Here is a 16,063-nt window from a genome sequence, read left to right as displayed (position 1 = left end):
ATTTTATACGAACCCTAAACCGAAATAATTAGAAACCTAGTCAAAACTAATGTGAATATCAACTCTCACCAAGAAATGAACATAATATTGATTATGAATTTATTTGCTATTCTTGCACGTCAATGTAAGGATATCAAATGTTATTAACAACGCTTTTCAAGCCAAGTTAATGTGAATTGTGGATACGGTGATAGGTTGGTATATATTGGTGTTTTACACTATGTTTGTTTTGATAGGTTATGGTTCAAAAGTTGAACCTAATCATTTTGAAAGAAAGTGGTGTTGAGATATACTCACATCACTAGGATTTACGATATTGGTACGATCTCAAAGTTTACTTTGGGTAGAACAATTTTATTAAAAAATGTTCATACTTCCGAAATGAGAAAGAATTCTAGTTTCCGCCTATCTTGTTATTAACAAGATTCATATTAGAAATTTGTTGAACTTGATCATTGCACTACTACAAATGATAGGTTATGGATAAAATGTTTGAATATAATATTACAATTTTATCATAACATGAATTGAATTTTGAATATTTGAAATATGAGATTTTGTCATACTTTTCAGAAATGAATGAGTTAGTAACGAATGAGAGCATGTTATAGTTTCTTATAAACTTGGTGAATTTGTGAGTAACATGTATGTAATCTTACCTAACTCATAAAAGCATGTACACTTCTAAATCTTACGCAACTTGCAATGGTTTTGGATGATATAAAATATTAGAGAATTTTATAAAGATGCTTAGAGTAACTTGTTTTGATATGAAATATGATCTATTGAGTAGTGAATTAGAAAATGTTATTATCATAAAAATTGGTTGAATTTTTATTCTTTATATTGTGTAAAACGTTTTGGGTCTAGATCATTGGTTCATTAGTTTTTCACATTTTTTGGAGTGTTTGGATATTTTGTTGAAATTCTTGTTTGAGTCAAAAAATAGTAGGGGTCCATACCCTATGATTTACCAACTTTGATTTAAATCAGAGGAATTAGAAAAATGAAGGTGACAAGTAATTCACTAAGAATGAACCTAGAAATGCATAACTATAAAAGTTAGTCATGAATATTTTGTTGCTGGAAAATAACTTCTTATAGAGAGTAACTTTGTTCTTCAAACTATTAAATTTTTGGCAAAAAGTTTTTATGAGCCTATTGTTTTTAGACAAGCAAACAGAAAATTGTCGACTCTTGCATTCATGTCGCTAAATAACTTACATGCTTGTTTTGTTGATGTTGTTTCTACAATGTATGATTTGTTATAGTCATAAGTAGAAATATATACTTCTGTGTAAGTTAAGGATGAGAATCTATGTAAACCAAGCATGGAAAATTGTGTAGTTTCAACAATAAAAGAAATTATAAGTTAGATAAGTTATCACTTATATTCTGAAAAACAACTTTAAAACAATTTATAAAATAAAAATTGTTTACTTGGTTCATTCGAATGATTTCAGAATTAATGAAAGCGAAATGCACAATACTATTTGTTTTGTATGCATTAATGATTTTTTGAATTTTTATTCTAACTTATAGGATGAAAATGAAATTGAGAACATGCTTAGTTTGCTATTTGACATGAAAGACTTGAGTGAAGATGGTGTAAATTTTTGAAATGAATTTTTTCTTTCTTTGGATCATTTTCATTTCAATGAAAATAGAATTTTTAAAAAGAGACAAAAATATATATATTCTGACTGTAAACAAGTTTTCACTCATTTGGTTTAGTGCTAATGCTTTTGAGATTGTGTGTGATTGCACTAGACATGAGTACGGTAGCTCAGTATGCTTCTTTGCTACGTGATTGACTATATATATAAGTATTTTTTGTAGTGGAGGTGTAATATATTGCTTCCATAGTGGGGGTTTTATATTCAGATTTGCCAATCCTAGTATGGAAAATTGGTAAAATATTGAGAAGGTTATGAGGTGTTTCAAACACATCATACGCCTATAAATACACTATCTAAATGGTTACCGCAATCCTTTAAGGATATTGCGAAGCTGATTGGACATCCTTTCAGTTGAATCCTTTAAGGGATGGAGCGATTCGATCCTCTAATAGATAGAGGAACAAACATATTAATCCAATGTGATAGTTTCGCATCTATTGCATGAATTGAGAATGTAAGGACAACTATAAGAGTTGATTTTATGAAAATATGGATTATATAGTGTCTGAAACGAGTTTCCATTAGTCCTTTGACGAAAGGATTGATAAGAAGATGTGAATACATCTTAGGGATGAGGTTGATGCCAATTGAGATTGAGCCATCTATGATGGATACCCAACCTAGAAATAAGTTCAAAGGGAATAGACGAAGTCATAGGTGATATGGAGATGCGAGAATCATGCTTTTGAAGAATTCATCCTACGACATGACATCCTGAAACGAGTAAAGGTTGAGTTTAATTTTTAATTTTAAAATTTTAAACTCTTAATGATGTTTATATCTCTATTTAGAGTGAGGTACATTCAGGAGTACTCTTGATAGACTCACCTATATGAATGTGAAAGTATGACCGCTTTCTATGAGAATATGGGCAGTTCTCTAGATCATTCATTGAACTGGGATACAAGCGCAGGGCCGTAATGTGCTGGCTTTAGACTTTGCACTAGTATAGTCGTGTGTGTTAAGCAATCTTTTTATCTCCTAGAGTTCAAGACTTACGTTCACTCTATGGTCAGATTTTAAGAGAGCCTATTGACACTACGTAAAGGTTCAAGTCATAAGACACCTTTGCTTATGCACAACTCTGTACATTCTTGCTCAATGTTTTGAAAAAAATAAGTGGGGGATTGTTGGGAATATATTTTTAAAATATTTTATCCCAATAAATATGTTTTTTATTTGCAAATTTAGTCTTTATTAAAAGTAATTAATTTTTGCTATAATTAATTTGACCGTTTCATTTTTCTGCTTTTAATGGTGTTAACAACACACCATTATAACTTTGAGGGTTTCATATTGTGGAGTTAATGGTGTTAACTACACCATAATTATATTTGATTAAATTATGTTAAAACCTTTTAATATAAAGAGAGATTTTGGTTGCAAAAAACAAATTGAGAGAGTTGAGTTCTTCTTTATGTTTTTTGTTTTCAAAGGAAATATTTTTGTGAAAGAAAACAATCTGTGAACATCATTTGTTTTCTATAAGAGATTCTGAGCAAGAATGAAGTGTAGTAGTATCACATTCCTCACCGGTGCAAGAGTGATTGTGAAAGAGATATTGAACTCAGCTGTTTTATCCTGGGGACGACGCGACATGGAAGAACTGCTTGCACAATCTTGGGCAGAGCCGCGAAACGTTTTAAAGAAAGCGACCTAATTCGCGACTCAGCCATAACAATATTTTATTTGTTTTTTGTGTGATTATTTTGCAGGCATAATTCAACAATTGTTCCAACACGTACCCCTCAATTTAGTAACACTTGAGTGTAGGTCCAAACTCTGCTAGCCCAGGCGGCTTGGTTTAGGACCTTAGGGGTAAGGTCTTGACGTTTCCTACGACTGAAATCAACCAAGTTCAGTGAGTGCTAAATGGGATTTGTATTAAACTACTTTCAACTTCTATTTTGTTGATATAATTGATTATAAACTGATTTTCATATCGAGTTGAGATCTTCCCCCAAGTAATCTGATTAGCATAAGATGTTATACCGTAAATGTGACGGTTCAGTAGTGCCTTGGGCTAACCACACTGGATTATTCAAAGTCGGAATCGAGTGAACAAAAAATAGATTATTAAAATTTCAAAGTCAACTGGAGCAAATTAGAGTTGACTCTTTTACTTTTAACCCCTCATAGTCATACCACGTTTAATACAGTTTCCCCCGCAAAAAGTGGGGCGGGCCAATACTGAATCACCGATGATACTAAAAACGAAATTACCGGTCCTACAAGAAAAGTACACCATGACGAGTCAAGATCTAATCCACTCAAATATATTCTCTAAGATATACGGACGATCGTCAGTTCGGCTGCTTAATACAACTAGTATAAGATTCTTTCTGGAAGACTAATGACAATCTTTAGCTGCCATTTCTGACTTTGCTAATTAACCGTCAAATTGATTAAAAACGCCTCCACGCGTCACCGCATTTTTATACTATCAAATGCTTACATCATCGCTTTAGTCAATAAAGAAATGGAAGAGAGAAAAAGAAATTCAACCGAAACTCACTCTCTCTCTTTCACAAAGAAAACAAATTCTGTCTTGAATCCCACGATTTCATCTCTCTTTTATATCTCCCTCTCTTTCTCTCCTATCAAATCCTTTCTACTCTCTTCCAAACATTTTTTTAGCCATGATTTCACTAACACGGAAGAGAAACACCCAAATCCCATGGACCTTCCACGTGTACGGATCAAAATTCATCGTCTTCATCGTCATCTTACTACCTTACACATCGGCACAATCACCTCCCCGACAAACACCACCACCTCCAAAACTGCTGGATCAGAATTTCAGACCATCGATGTTAGTGGTAATAGTAGTACTAATAGTTGCTTTTTTCTTCATGGGTTTTTTCTCAATTTACATTCGTCAATGTGTTGATCAAAATAGTCCAGGAGATGCAACAAGAGCAGTAAACGTTAACGGTATTGGAAGATCAAGAAGAGCCAAACGAGGGCTTGATCCAAGCGTTATCGATACGTTTCCGACATTTATTTATTCAGTTGTCAAAGGATTAAAGATTGGCAAAGGAGCTTTAGAGTGTGCTGTTTGTTTGAATGAATTCGAAGATGATGAAACTTGTAGATTGCTTCCTAAATGCGACCATGTTTTTCATCCTGAATGTATTGATGCTTGGTTAGTTTCTCATACTACTTGTCCTGTTTGTCGCTGTGATTTAAAAGAAATAACACCTACTAATGATGCAAACGATGTGGAGCAACGACGTGTACATACTACTCATGATGACTCGGATTCTGACACCGATTCAGATACCGAGAGAAGAAGAAGGTCCGATGAAGTGATAAATGATTCACAAGAACAAGTTTTGATTAGAGTCACAGATGGATCATCGTCGTCTTCCGTTACTACTGATTCTGCTACAAGTGCTCCTGATTTAATTAATCGTTCGCAAACTGCGATGCAGAATCGTCCAGCGAGGTCTAAATCATTTAAACCGAAAAAACCGAAGAAAATTCTAGCGAAATTTCCTAGATCTCATTCGACGGGGAATTCGGTTATTCAACCTGGAGAAAATGTTGAGAGATTTACTTTGAGGCTACCAGATGAAGTCAGGAAGCAAATTGTGAATGGAAAATTGAATAGAACGACTAGTCTGGTGAGTTTTACGACAAGGCAATCTTCAATTTCCGGTGGCAGTAGTCACCGTGGAGGTGGTGTATTTCGTGGTGGTAGTGTAAATGCTGGGAGTAAGTTTTATCAGTTTGGTCAGTAATCCAAATCCGACCGACGGAGTAGCTTTAAGTTGTCAATGCCATCCTTTTTCACGCGGACACCTTCCATTAGGCTCGGCTCGAAAGTCGATCGACCCGTTGATTTGTCTTCTTCAGGTCGGCCGCCCGTTTGATTCATGATTGACGGCGCTTTCGCTTTTTCTTATCTCTTTTCAAATGTCTTTTTTTCTTAATTGATTATTCTCTATTTCTTATTGGTTCGTGGATATCAAGATTTTTGTATTTGAAGGATAAAAAACAAAGGGAAGTCAACTCTAAGAGCATCCACAATCACGATCATAATTAGGGACTATACCCAAATTTGGTCAGGATTGGAAGCGTAGTGGAACAGACTATAAGCATATTTGGTCTGGATTTTTAGGGTTTGAGACTAAAACTAGTCGTCAACCCAGACCAAACCCAAGTATAGTGGGACGAAGATATAATGAGCGTATGGTTTAAGCGTAAGTATAAGGGCCGCTTGACAGTGGGGCGTTTATTAAAAGGGCGCTTGAGATGGGGCGGTGATATAAAGGGCGCTTGATTGAGGCGAGAGTATTATCAGCGCCTGATTGGGGCGAGAGTATTATTAGCGCCTCACATCAAGCGCATATACTATCACCGCCCAACATATACAATAATTACTCCCCCAACAAGACGTTTGCTATAAGTCCGCCTGCTGATCGGGCGTAGTATTTCATTTCCGTCTGCTGATTGGGCGTAGTCTTTCATTTCCGTCTGTTGCCAGGCGTTAGTAATACTCACGCCCAACACCAGGCGTTCAAAATACATTCGTCCCATACATACGCCCACAATACCAACGCCTGACCATTGTACGCTCATTGTATATCCGTTCCATTTCATACGTTGTTATTTTGTTCGCCTGACTAAATTTTAGTCTTTCACCACTACGCTTGACCTCTGAAAATGCCAAATAAATTTAGCTTTTGGTATGGCGTTTGGTCTTTAGTCCCGTTTATGATTGTGGTTGCTCTAAGGATAGAACTTACATTCTAGTCTAAGAGCGTGTTGCCGTTCGTTAGTGTTGAAACTTCAAATATAATCCTGTACAGTTTATTAAAAAGGAAATGTTTTAGCCGATTCTTGTGATGGCACGCTTTTTGTCTTGTCATTTTGGTGATTATTTTCTTTCATGTTCAGTTAATTCGTACTCTATAGTTTGTGGCTTTGTCAATCAAAACTCAAAATATATTGCCAAACAAAAAAGTTTGATGCCTTTGGGGAGATAATTATAATTTGAATAAAACTTGAGTTGGTTAGTTCTGTAGTTTTTGCCAAGGGTACTGTGTATACCGGTTTTTCAACAGGCAACCCGTATCTCACTGGTATTTTGAGTGTATTTCTATTACATTAGGAACTTCCATCAGTTTGGATTTGGTTCTCTCTGTGATGATTAAGCTTATTTTTATGTGGGAGTTGCTCATTGGATGTATCATCTCCTTATTGATTTAGGTGCTTGTATCTGGTTTGCATCAACGTCCTTATTCAGAAGATGTGAATTAACACAAGAGTGTGAAATTTTTATTTTAGAGTGTAAGTTTAGCACATGTCCGAAACAGGTGTATATATGTTTATCAAGAAAAAAAAACATGTGAAATTTCTTATGAATCTATATGCCATGCGTCTGCGCCTATCTACATTATTCCCTTGTTTCACTTTGAAAATATAGGGTACCAAAATACACAACCAACTTTTTCTTAGGCAATCTGTATGGACAAACTTAAATACAATTCCGAAAGTTCAACTTAACGAATCTCAATCAAGGAGTAATAGTTAGAGTTACTGGGAATGTTATAAATACCCTCCATTTTTGTTGATTTTGCACAAATACCCCCGAGAGGTAAAAAATGATTTTTTTGGAGTCAGCTTGAGAAAGTTGCTTCCACTTTTTGAAAGCAACTTGTGCTAGTTGCGTCCACTTGTGGAAGCAACTTGTGCTAGTTGCGTCAACTTTTCAGAAGGTAGGGGTATTTTTAAAAATTGAATAAGGGTATATTTTAAGGGGAGAATTTTGAGGGGTATTTAAATAATGTTCCCGTTGAGTTATATCTCTTCCTCTCACGATCAGAAAGTTTACAAAGACTAGTCTGTGAACTTGATTTAGAAGTGAGAGTACTTGGACGATTCCAAAGATCAATATCCAAGAATCAATCAAGTCGTATCCAACAAACAAGGATGGATATATCTACTTTGATTGGTTTATGTACAACCTGTGATATTTCAATTATAAAGATAAATAATATAATGCGGAAAAGAAATAACACAGACACCAGAAATTTTGTTAACGAGGAAACCGTAAATGCAGAAAAACCTCGGGACCTAGTCCAGATTGTACACCAAACTGCATTAAGCCTCTACAAACTCTAGCTTACTACAAATTCATAACTTCAGACTGGAACGTAATTGAGACCAAATTAAACCCTCACATCAATTCAGTTACAGTCGTGCTCCTTACGCCTGTTGAATCCCAGCAGGACTCCGCACAATTGATTCCCTTAGCTGACGTCCTTTACATCCTAAGAGTTGCTTTAACTTAATTGAAGACTTTAAACCAATCTGTCTCCCACGGATAAGCCTATATGTGATTTCCTTTTTGATCGATAGATCAAGGTGAGACTGGAAATCGATAGCAATAGACAAAGTCTAGTTAACCTCAAAATCCGGTCTTATACTTCCCGAAGAGCATCCTAGATTCTTATTCACCTCACAAGTATTAAACCTTTGGAATCACAAAGTCTGAGATGAAGAAAACTTTGCGATTTCTATCTATCTTGTTTGAGTGAGCATCTCAATAATCAAAACAAGATCAGGATACACGAACTATCAAGATAAAGATAGTTGGACCTGGCTTCACGAATCCCTAGGTGAAGTCTTTTTAGTCGCTAAATCCTAAAAGGGTTTGAGGGAGAGGACGACTCTAGTTTACAACTACGACACACAAAAATAGTGTCGGGGATTCAAATATCCCAGTTGTTTGAGGCTCTCCCTTATATAAACTTCCAAAGTATAGGTTGCTTTAGGTTTAAGCTAAGATAGCTTTGGAACCAAGCAAACAATATCCACCGTTAGATGAATCTTTGAAATGAGATTAACATACCAAGATATACACTCTGGTTAGGATGAACCGTAACCGAACCGTATACAAAGACATTGTTCATGGACGGTTAGCCGAAACTAGCCGATTGAACCATAAGATTAACCATTTTCATATAACACTTAAGACTTTAAGCTTGAGTCACAACCATCGGTTATAATGTAATCAATTAGGTATATATAATTTTTTTAGAGATTTATTCAAATTCCAATTATCTCACAGAAATAATTTTTGTGCATCTGAAAATATTCGACAACGCAAGTACGTGTACCAGGTACGTGTACTCTACCTTGTTCGTGACTATTTTTGTCATGGTGCATGTACCAGGCATGTGTACCCTTAAGACAAAAACGAGTTCAGAAACTCAGATAACTTTTCCGGTTTGCGTACCGGGTATAAATACCACTCCGGTTTCAAAACCAATAGTTCTTTTACGGTATGCGTACCATTCCTGGTTCACGAGCAACAGACTTTTTATGGTATGGATACTGGGTATGCGTACCAAAAAAATGTTGTCGAACTATATCTATGTCGGTACGTATACTGGATACATAAAGTGAAGCTCCGGACCTATAACAATTTTCCCAGTATGTGAAACTGGTATGCACATTGTCCTGTATCCAGATTTACAGTAGTTCTATATTTCTCTCTAAATCAATTCGAAACATTCCCAAATAACATCAATGACACACATATCACTGTTCCAGGCTATTTTCGAATGATAATCTTGAATCACAATTTAGATTATGAACAATAGATTGTTCTTAACCGAAATTCATCAAGTATGAACAAATGTTCATTAATCTTAGTCATATATATTTCGAGAACGAATTACCAAGATAAACTTGACTCGAGATTCTTGATATGCTTGCGATAGTCTAGTTAGTCATGCGACATAATAATCACATATATAGAAGGATGAATATAACTTGAGAAATAGGTGGTTTAGTCTTCACTTACCTTTTGTTGAAGAAGTTCTCCAAAAGCTTTGGTTGATCTTCGCCTTCAAACGGTAAAATATAGTGATGTCTGAATCTCAACTACATAATTATATCCTAAACCGAGACTTGACTAATTGTTGACTAGAAATCAAGACATAGTTTTGATCAACTAAAAAATTGAAAACAAGCTTGATATAGCAATACTTGTGAGTTCAACCGAGCAATGCTCTAACAATCTCCCCTTTTGTCGATTTTAGTGACAAAACTATCAATACATATGGATTAAAAAGATAAAGCTTCAAAAAAACTCCTTGAATCCATCATGCTTGATATCCTTGGTTTCTTAAACTCCTTGAATTCTTCATTACTTCAAGTTGCAATGATTCTGAATGTGTTCAACTCAACATGGTTGTTGTTGAAGATCCGTAGCGATAACAACTTTGAAAACAAATATTCTCGATCGTCATTATACAAAAACATAGTATTATTATCTTCTCCAAAGTACAATTGTATCATAACTTCAAAGTAATACCACGTTGATATGTTCCCCCCCCCCCCCCCCTAGTTATTACTTACATATTTTGCATAATATGTGAAACCTATAGATTTTGATCCACTCCCCCTTGCATAATGATCCGTAAAACTACTAATTAATTCTCCCCCTTTTTGTCAATAAAAATTGGCAACGGTACGAAAATCATGGGATCATAATGAATTAAAGATACTTCAAGACTTAAAGGTGATCATATCAACTTTAATTTAAACGATATCACATAGTATAAAATACTTAGTGTCCCGTCTAGGATATTTAAGATACAAGCATCCCCTTTAAATTCCACACCCCCACACCACCACAAAGATATAGCAATTAAGCACAAGTTCACTTAAGAACTCTCCCCCATTTGATGTCATTCCCAAAAGAACAATATGAATGACCTTACTTTTGTAAAAAGAAGGATGTTGGACATTAACAAATCACATGGATATGTATCCTTAACATCGATATAAATTAATATCAACGCCAGTTACGAACAAAGAGACAATTTTCATCGGTATTACTCAACATAAGAAAATCTTACGAAGTAGATAGTGCAGTAAGAACACAGAACTGTGATCACGAGTAGATCGATATTGTGAATTTTTTTCACAAAGTTTAATCTATTTTTAGTTTATTAAACATAATAGACTTAATTTCTGAGCATATATGAGATATCAGTTCAATTCACATAAAGTAAATGGCACATATATCTCATAAGATTTTGAGCAATACACAAGAATATACATGAGGATCAAGTATTGTGATGGTCTTATCTAAGATATAAGCTTGTAAAGAACATACAAGTTGATTTGCTCATAGAGGAAAAAGTCAATCTTTTCCGTCGGGATTTACACCAGGAATGGCTACCAAAAGCATACAAAAAGATTTCCTTGACAAAGAAGAAAATACAAAATTCTTGAACGTTCTTCTTTGCAATTCACCAAAAACAACAAGTCATCAGCATTATTTGTTTCTTTAAACATGAACATTTAAGAATATTAAACACAAATCAAGTTAGGTAGACATGAATGACACACAAGGTATATGGATCATTAGACGCATTTGTTTGTCTATCATAAGTACTTCACCTACGATCTATTGTCTCTTAGCTAATGGTGAATGATGTACCCGCAATTAGTATGATTATCATGTCTTGAGAATTTTACCTAGAAACTAAATTTGACTCTAATAGGTACATAAAAGACAAATATGACAACCACTACGGATTTAATTGTCGTAAACCATTTAAACAAAAGATTAGAAACCTATTGACATGGAATCATCTCTTTGGAGCTGTTGATGGTGGATTTTAGTTCAGGGATAAAATTGTAAAATCAAATTTAATGCGCTGACATCCTGCAAAGGGTAAAGCCGTTCGATAAGTGATGAGTACCTCTTCGCTTTATTTATTCGAAGCAATTCAATAAATACACGAAATTCACCCAGAATGGTGCATGCAACAACAATCCCAATTATTCTGTGAATTTTAGCATTATTAATTAATGCATGATTTTCCTAGTATTTCCTGTGTTGTTCCTCGCCGAACTCTCATTATTAGCATGACATGACGACTGAGTATTCACTCTCAGCAGAGTAACATGAATCTCCAAGTTCCAATTTTGAGACATGTACGAAATACCCGTACATGCTACATCACTCTATGACAAAAGAAAATTTCGAATCGATGCGCTTTCAGCTCAATCAAACGTATTTAATTTCCTTAAGGAAAATCTGGACTGTCCATATCAGTCTCAGAAACGATCGCGGCCACACAAGTTGGCCGCGCAATTTAACAAGCCTAGCCAAACCTTGGAAAAAAATGGGAGATTGACGTGATGACCACCGGCGGGCCCACTTGTGTCCCAGCCGGTCGAACATCACACGAACACCTCCCAGCACCATCAAACGCCAACTCTAAGTAGGGTGGCCGTGATGCTTTATAGAGGTTTGATCGAACGTAGACTGTCCATGGCAGTCTTAAAACCATCGCTTGCGAAGTTGGACGGATTAGATCATCCCATGAATGATCAGATAAGAGTCAACATACACGTTGGCGGGCCCACTTCTCCCCTACCCTATCGGCTTTCGCACGGCAAAGCCATGGAGCAATGAAACGTTTGCTCGAAGCATGGATAGCGTGATGCTTTAAAGGGTCGCAGAAATTCCACTAATGTTTTGAAACGATCATGACCATCCAACTTAGCCAGCATATTTGGATGGCTTAGATCGCGCCTAAGACCATCAGGAAGGTGCACATATGTTCACTGTCAGCCCAACGTGGGCCCCACACGGTCGATCCTCCCAAAGGAGAAGCGTGGTTTGCCAAACCTTTTGGCCAAAGTCACCCGTGCGTGATCGTTTAAAAACCCTAATTAGGGTTTGCGGCGATACATATCTGTCGTAGTTCGATCGCGTCCATCCATCTTCGCCAGCCTAAACGGAGGGTGTAGATATAGACTCAAGAGGTCCCAAGGATGTCGACGTGATTACCGTGGGCCCATATGTGCGTGTGACCGACCGACCTAGGTGAACCATAGCCGAGCGTCTCGAAACGCACGCCCGAAGGTGGCATGTCACGCGACTTCTAAATATTTTTCAGCAATGGATTTCTGTCGCAAATCGATCACGACCAGTCATCTTTGCCAGTCAATTTGAGTGGCCTAGATCAAGCCTTCGTGGGACTGAGAGGTATAGACGTGCACAACAACGTACCTCCTTCATGCGTGACCGATCGGTCCCACCAAAAGTAATGCCCATGCTAGAATTCGATCAAGACAAAGAGGGATGCTTGCGCACCTCCTAAAAACCCTAAAATTCCATCAACGGTCGTAGATATATGCCGTAAACCATCTCGTCCGTCCAACTTTGCCAGCTTGGACGGACATCCCAGGTTAAAAGCTAGACGACCAATGAAGCACCTCAGTGATCACCGTCCGCCACTCTTCCACGGGGAGTGATCGACCAGGGGGTGTCTCGCCCGTGCGGCCTCCAAACGATCACTTGAAGATGGTTGGACGTGATGCTATTTTAAGACGCTTAATCCGCGACTTATTCGGTTAAGCTTTAAAACAGCGATGCTTCATACATATTGATTGTTTTCGATGCATTACATGCATCGAGCATACACGATATTTCACGAATACCAACTCCTTAAATAACTTAGCACCGTATGCTATTTCCTGCGGTGGGTCCTACGATCCGCTCGTTCGAGACATCAAGCATGTCACAAACTGGGGGATACTTACTGGGGTATTGGTCTGGCGGTTTACAGCGTGCAGCGTGCAACACGCCATTACAAGAACGTGTCAGGAAAAGGTGGACGGTTAACAGTGATGAGGGAAGTGGGCAAAGGTGTGATCGTGTGACAATCACCATTCCTACATGACCCCACTACTCCATCACTTCACCTCCTCCACTTCCTACGAGATGAGGGTTGCGCTCAATGACTTGTATAAATAGGTCCTTCACCTATTTCTAAACAACACAGACGGAGAGAAACCAAGTGTTGTCATAGTATTCAGAAAACACCCAGAACTGATAGCTTACATTGTTCAAGCCAGTTCATCATTCTGATATAAGTCATAAACCGCCAACACCTTCACAATCTCAAAACCTTCTTCGCTTCCCTCCCTAAGATCAACCCCATCTCCTTCACTTTGTGACCGAAGCAAGTCTGGAACGACCATTTCTTGGTTTAGGCCAGAATTGTATAGATTGATCTCTCGAATCAAAAGCACTCACTGAAGTGCATTTGTTTAAGGTTTAGATTCATTTCTCATCCACACACACCCAAAATTATCAAAACCAGCAGAAATAGTTTTCACCCATAAACAATTGGTGACCACAGTGGGAGATTAATCTCTCGGTTGCTGAAATAGCCTTCTCAATTTTGAAGGATAGATCTTAGGTACAATTCAATCATTAACCTATTCATTTTTCACCAATCCAAGCTTTCATTTCACGATATATCCTCACCCGCTAGATTCTTCGGAAGCCATAGATAATTCAGACATCATGGGAAATGTGGCTAGGATGCTGGAGGATATCCTGGCAAATCAGGTCGGTATTGCTAGAAGTCAGAGCGAGACATTCTGCCTTTTAAACAATATAACAGTTCAATTACAAGAAAGCTCGGCAAGCGTTTACCCAGGGAGTACCGCAAACGCTAATGTAAAAAACGTTGGATCCTTATCTGGAAGCCATGACTTTACCAGCAGAGATGCAGAAAGAATCCACAGGGGACTAAGGAGAGACGAACAACATGATCCAGCTGTCAACGGAGACTCAAGACAATTCCACAGAGGAAAAGACTTATCGGAGATGCCACAACATTTTCTGGATAAAGAAAAGGATCTTGCGGCTTACGAAGCCTTGCTGGAAGATTTATATATCAAAACCCTTGCCGAAGTTCAGAAGGCTGCCCAATCCGCAACAAATTTTCATCCAAGTGAAGAAATGCTTGAGGAAGGAGAAATAAATCAAGGAGCACGTGAATACAGGGGATGGGAGCGTTCAACTTATTCACCCAGCAGTGATGTTATCGCCAATACGATGCCTTCTGCGTTCCGGCAAAGCCGCCCAACTAAGCGGGCCGCAGGTATGCTAACACACACTGGTTTTAAACTCCATATCCGAAGCGTGCTTCACATCAACGTCAACGGGAGACGTCACAGCATCCGTTAGCGCAAGAAAAGCCAGACTCAAGATACCCGCATTTCCCGTTCTCGATGAAGAAAATCTTGGAGTTGTTGAGGTTATGGGTACGAGACGGAGAGGTGCAGCTGCTTCCTGTATGGCGTCAACTGACTGATCAAGAAATAATAGATCCGAGATATTGTCATTATCACCATTTTCTTCATCACCCTACCAGTAAATGCAACGCCCTGAAACGCATTGTCTAGAAGAAGCTTAATTCAGAAGAGTTGTTTCTCTATCTGAAGATTAGTGTGTACGACTTTCTTGAAGTGGGTACTTGGGAAGATCTAGTTTCATGCAAATGGAATTTCGAAGAGCAAGTAAGTTCTATTAAATAATTTTACGAGAAAGATAGTTTTATAATCTACTGGGGACTTGGCGTCCCATACTGAGAAAGAGGTTCAATGATGCAAATCACCTTAAACATCGTGCCTATCTTTCCCCTTTTATGTTTTCCCTTTTCACACGATATTTGCAATTCTATAATACATGTACGATATCGTTAGAATAACCACATTATTCATAACCAGAATGCAAATTCCGTTCAAAACTATTTCAAAATAAACCAATTCAAAATTCAACCACCTATTAATTCAAGACCCAAAATCAAGATGCGAAAGGATTTCCACACATCGCTCAAACCACCTAAGAAAGGAAAACATGACTATAAAAGATGTAAAGCATTTAAGGGAAATCCTTCAGCAGCAACTCGTTCTTCTGAAAGAAAGCAACTTTCATACTCTAGAGAGTGGCCTGCTTCAGCTTCAGCTCCTTAGACAACCTTTCGATCTCTTCTTCCTGACGAGAAATGCAGTCTGCAGAAGGAACTTCACGCATCTCACCTTGCAGCTTCTAAAGCTTTTCGATTTCAGATAATCCTTCGTAGAACTAAGAAGCATTGAATTCATACTGCATGAACACGTCCCGGTGTGTTAGAGCATAGATCGGTCGACCTCGCATGCGTTGCTATCTCAAGCATGTTTGTCAATGTTAGTGATCAAAACTATGAGTCTTGATTTCTATCCTACATAGCTAAGTCTCGGACTAGGATAGAAAAGTGAAGTTGAGCTCAAGGACTTCATGGCGATTCATCATACAACGACGAAGATCTACTCAAGGAACCGTGGAACTTCATCAACAAAAAGGTATGTGGAGACTTGAACTTATCTATCACTCAAAAGTCTATCTCTTCTATCTCCTACTTCTTATGAGACAAAAGTCGTATGCTATATAGACTGGATCATACACATTTGATATTTCGAGACGAGTATATCTCTCCTATCTATATCTCGAAATCATGTGTTAGTAAAGTGTTTCGCTTTGATCAAGTTTATCTTCACCTAGTGACGAAAGT

General features: G+C 37.5%; 1 protein-coding gene across 1 annotated transcript; it reads left to right on the top strand.

Annotated features, from left to right (window-relative positions):
- Window positions 1-4,175: 4,175 nt before the first annotated feature.
- Window positions 4,176-5,663, top strand: LOC113333349 (E3 ubiquitin-protein ligase ATL31-like). The gene has a single exon (XM_026579860.1). It carries the CDS (start codon window positions 4,319-4,321, stop codon window positions 5,420-5,422), a length of 1,104 nt encoding a protein of 367 aa, XP_026435645.1. The 5' UTR covers window positions 4,176-4,318; the 3' UTR covers window positions 5,423-5,663.
- The last annotated feature ends 10,400 nt before the right edge of the window (window positions 5,664-16,063 follow it).

The sequence above is a fragment of the Papaver somniferum genome, unplaced genomic scaffold, assembly GCF_003573695.1.
Source record: "Papaver somniferum cultivar HN1 unplaced genomic scaffold, ASM357369v1 unplaced-scaffold_132, whole genome shotgun sequence".
NCBI classification, from domain to species: Eukaryota; Viridiplantae; Streptophyta; class Magnoliopsida; order Ranunculales; family Papaveraceae; genus Papaver; species Papaver somniferum.
The sequence above is the reverse complement of the archived record's forward strand: the minus strand, read 5'-3'. Positions and strand labels throughout refer to the sequence as shown.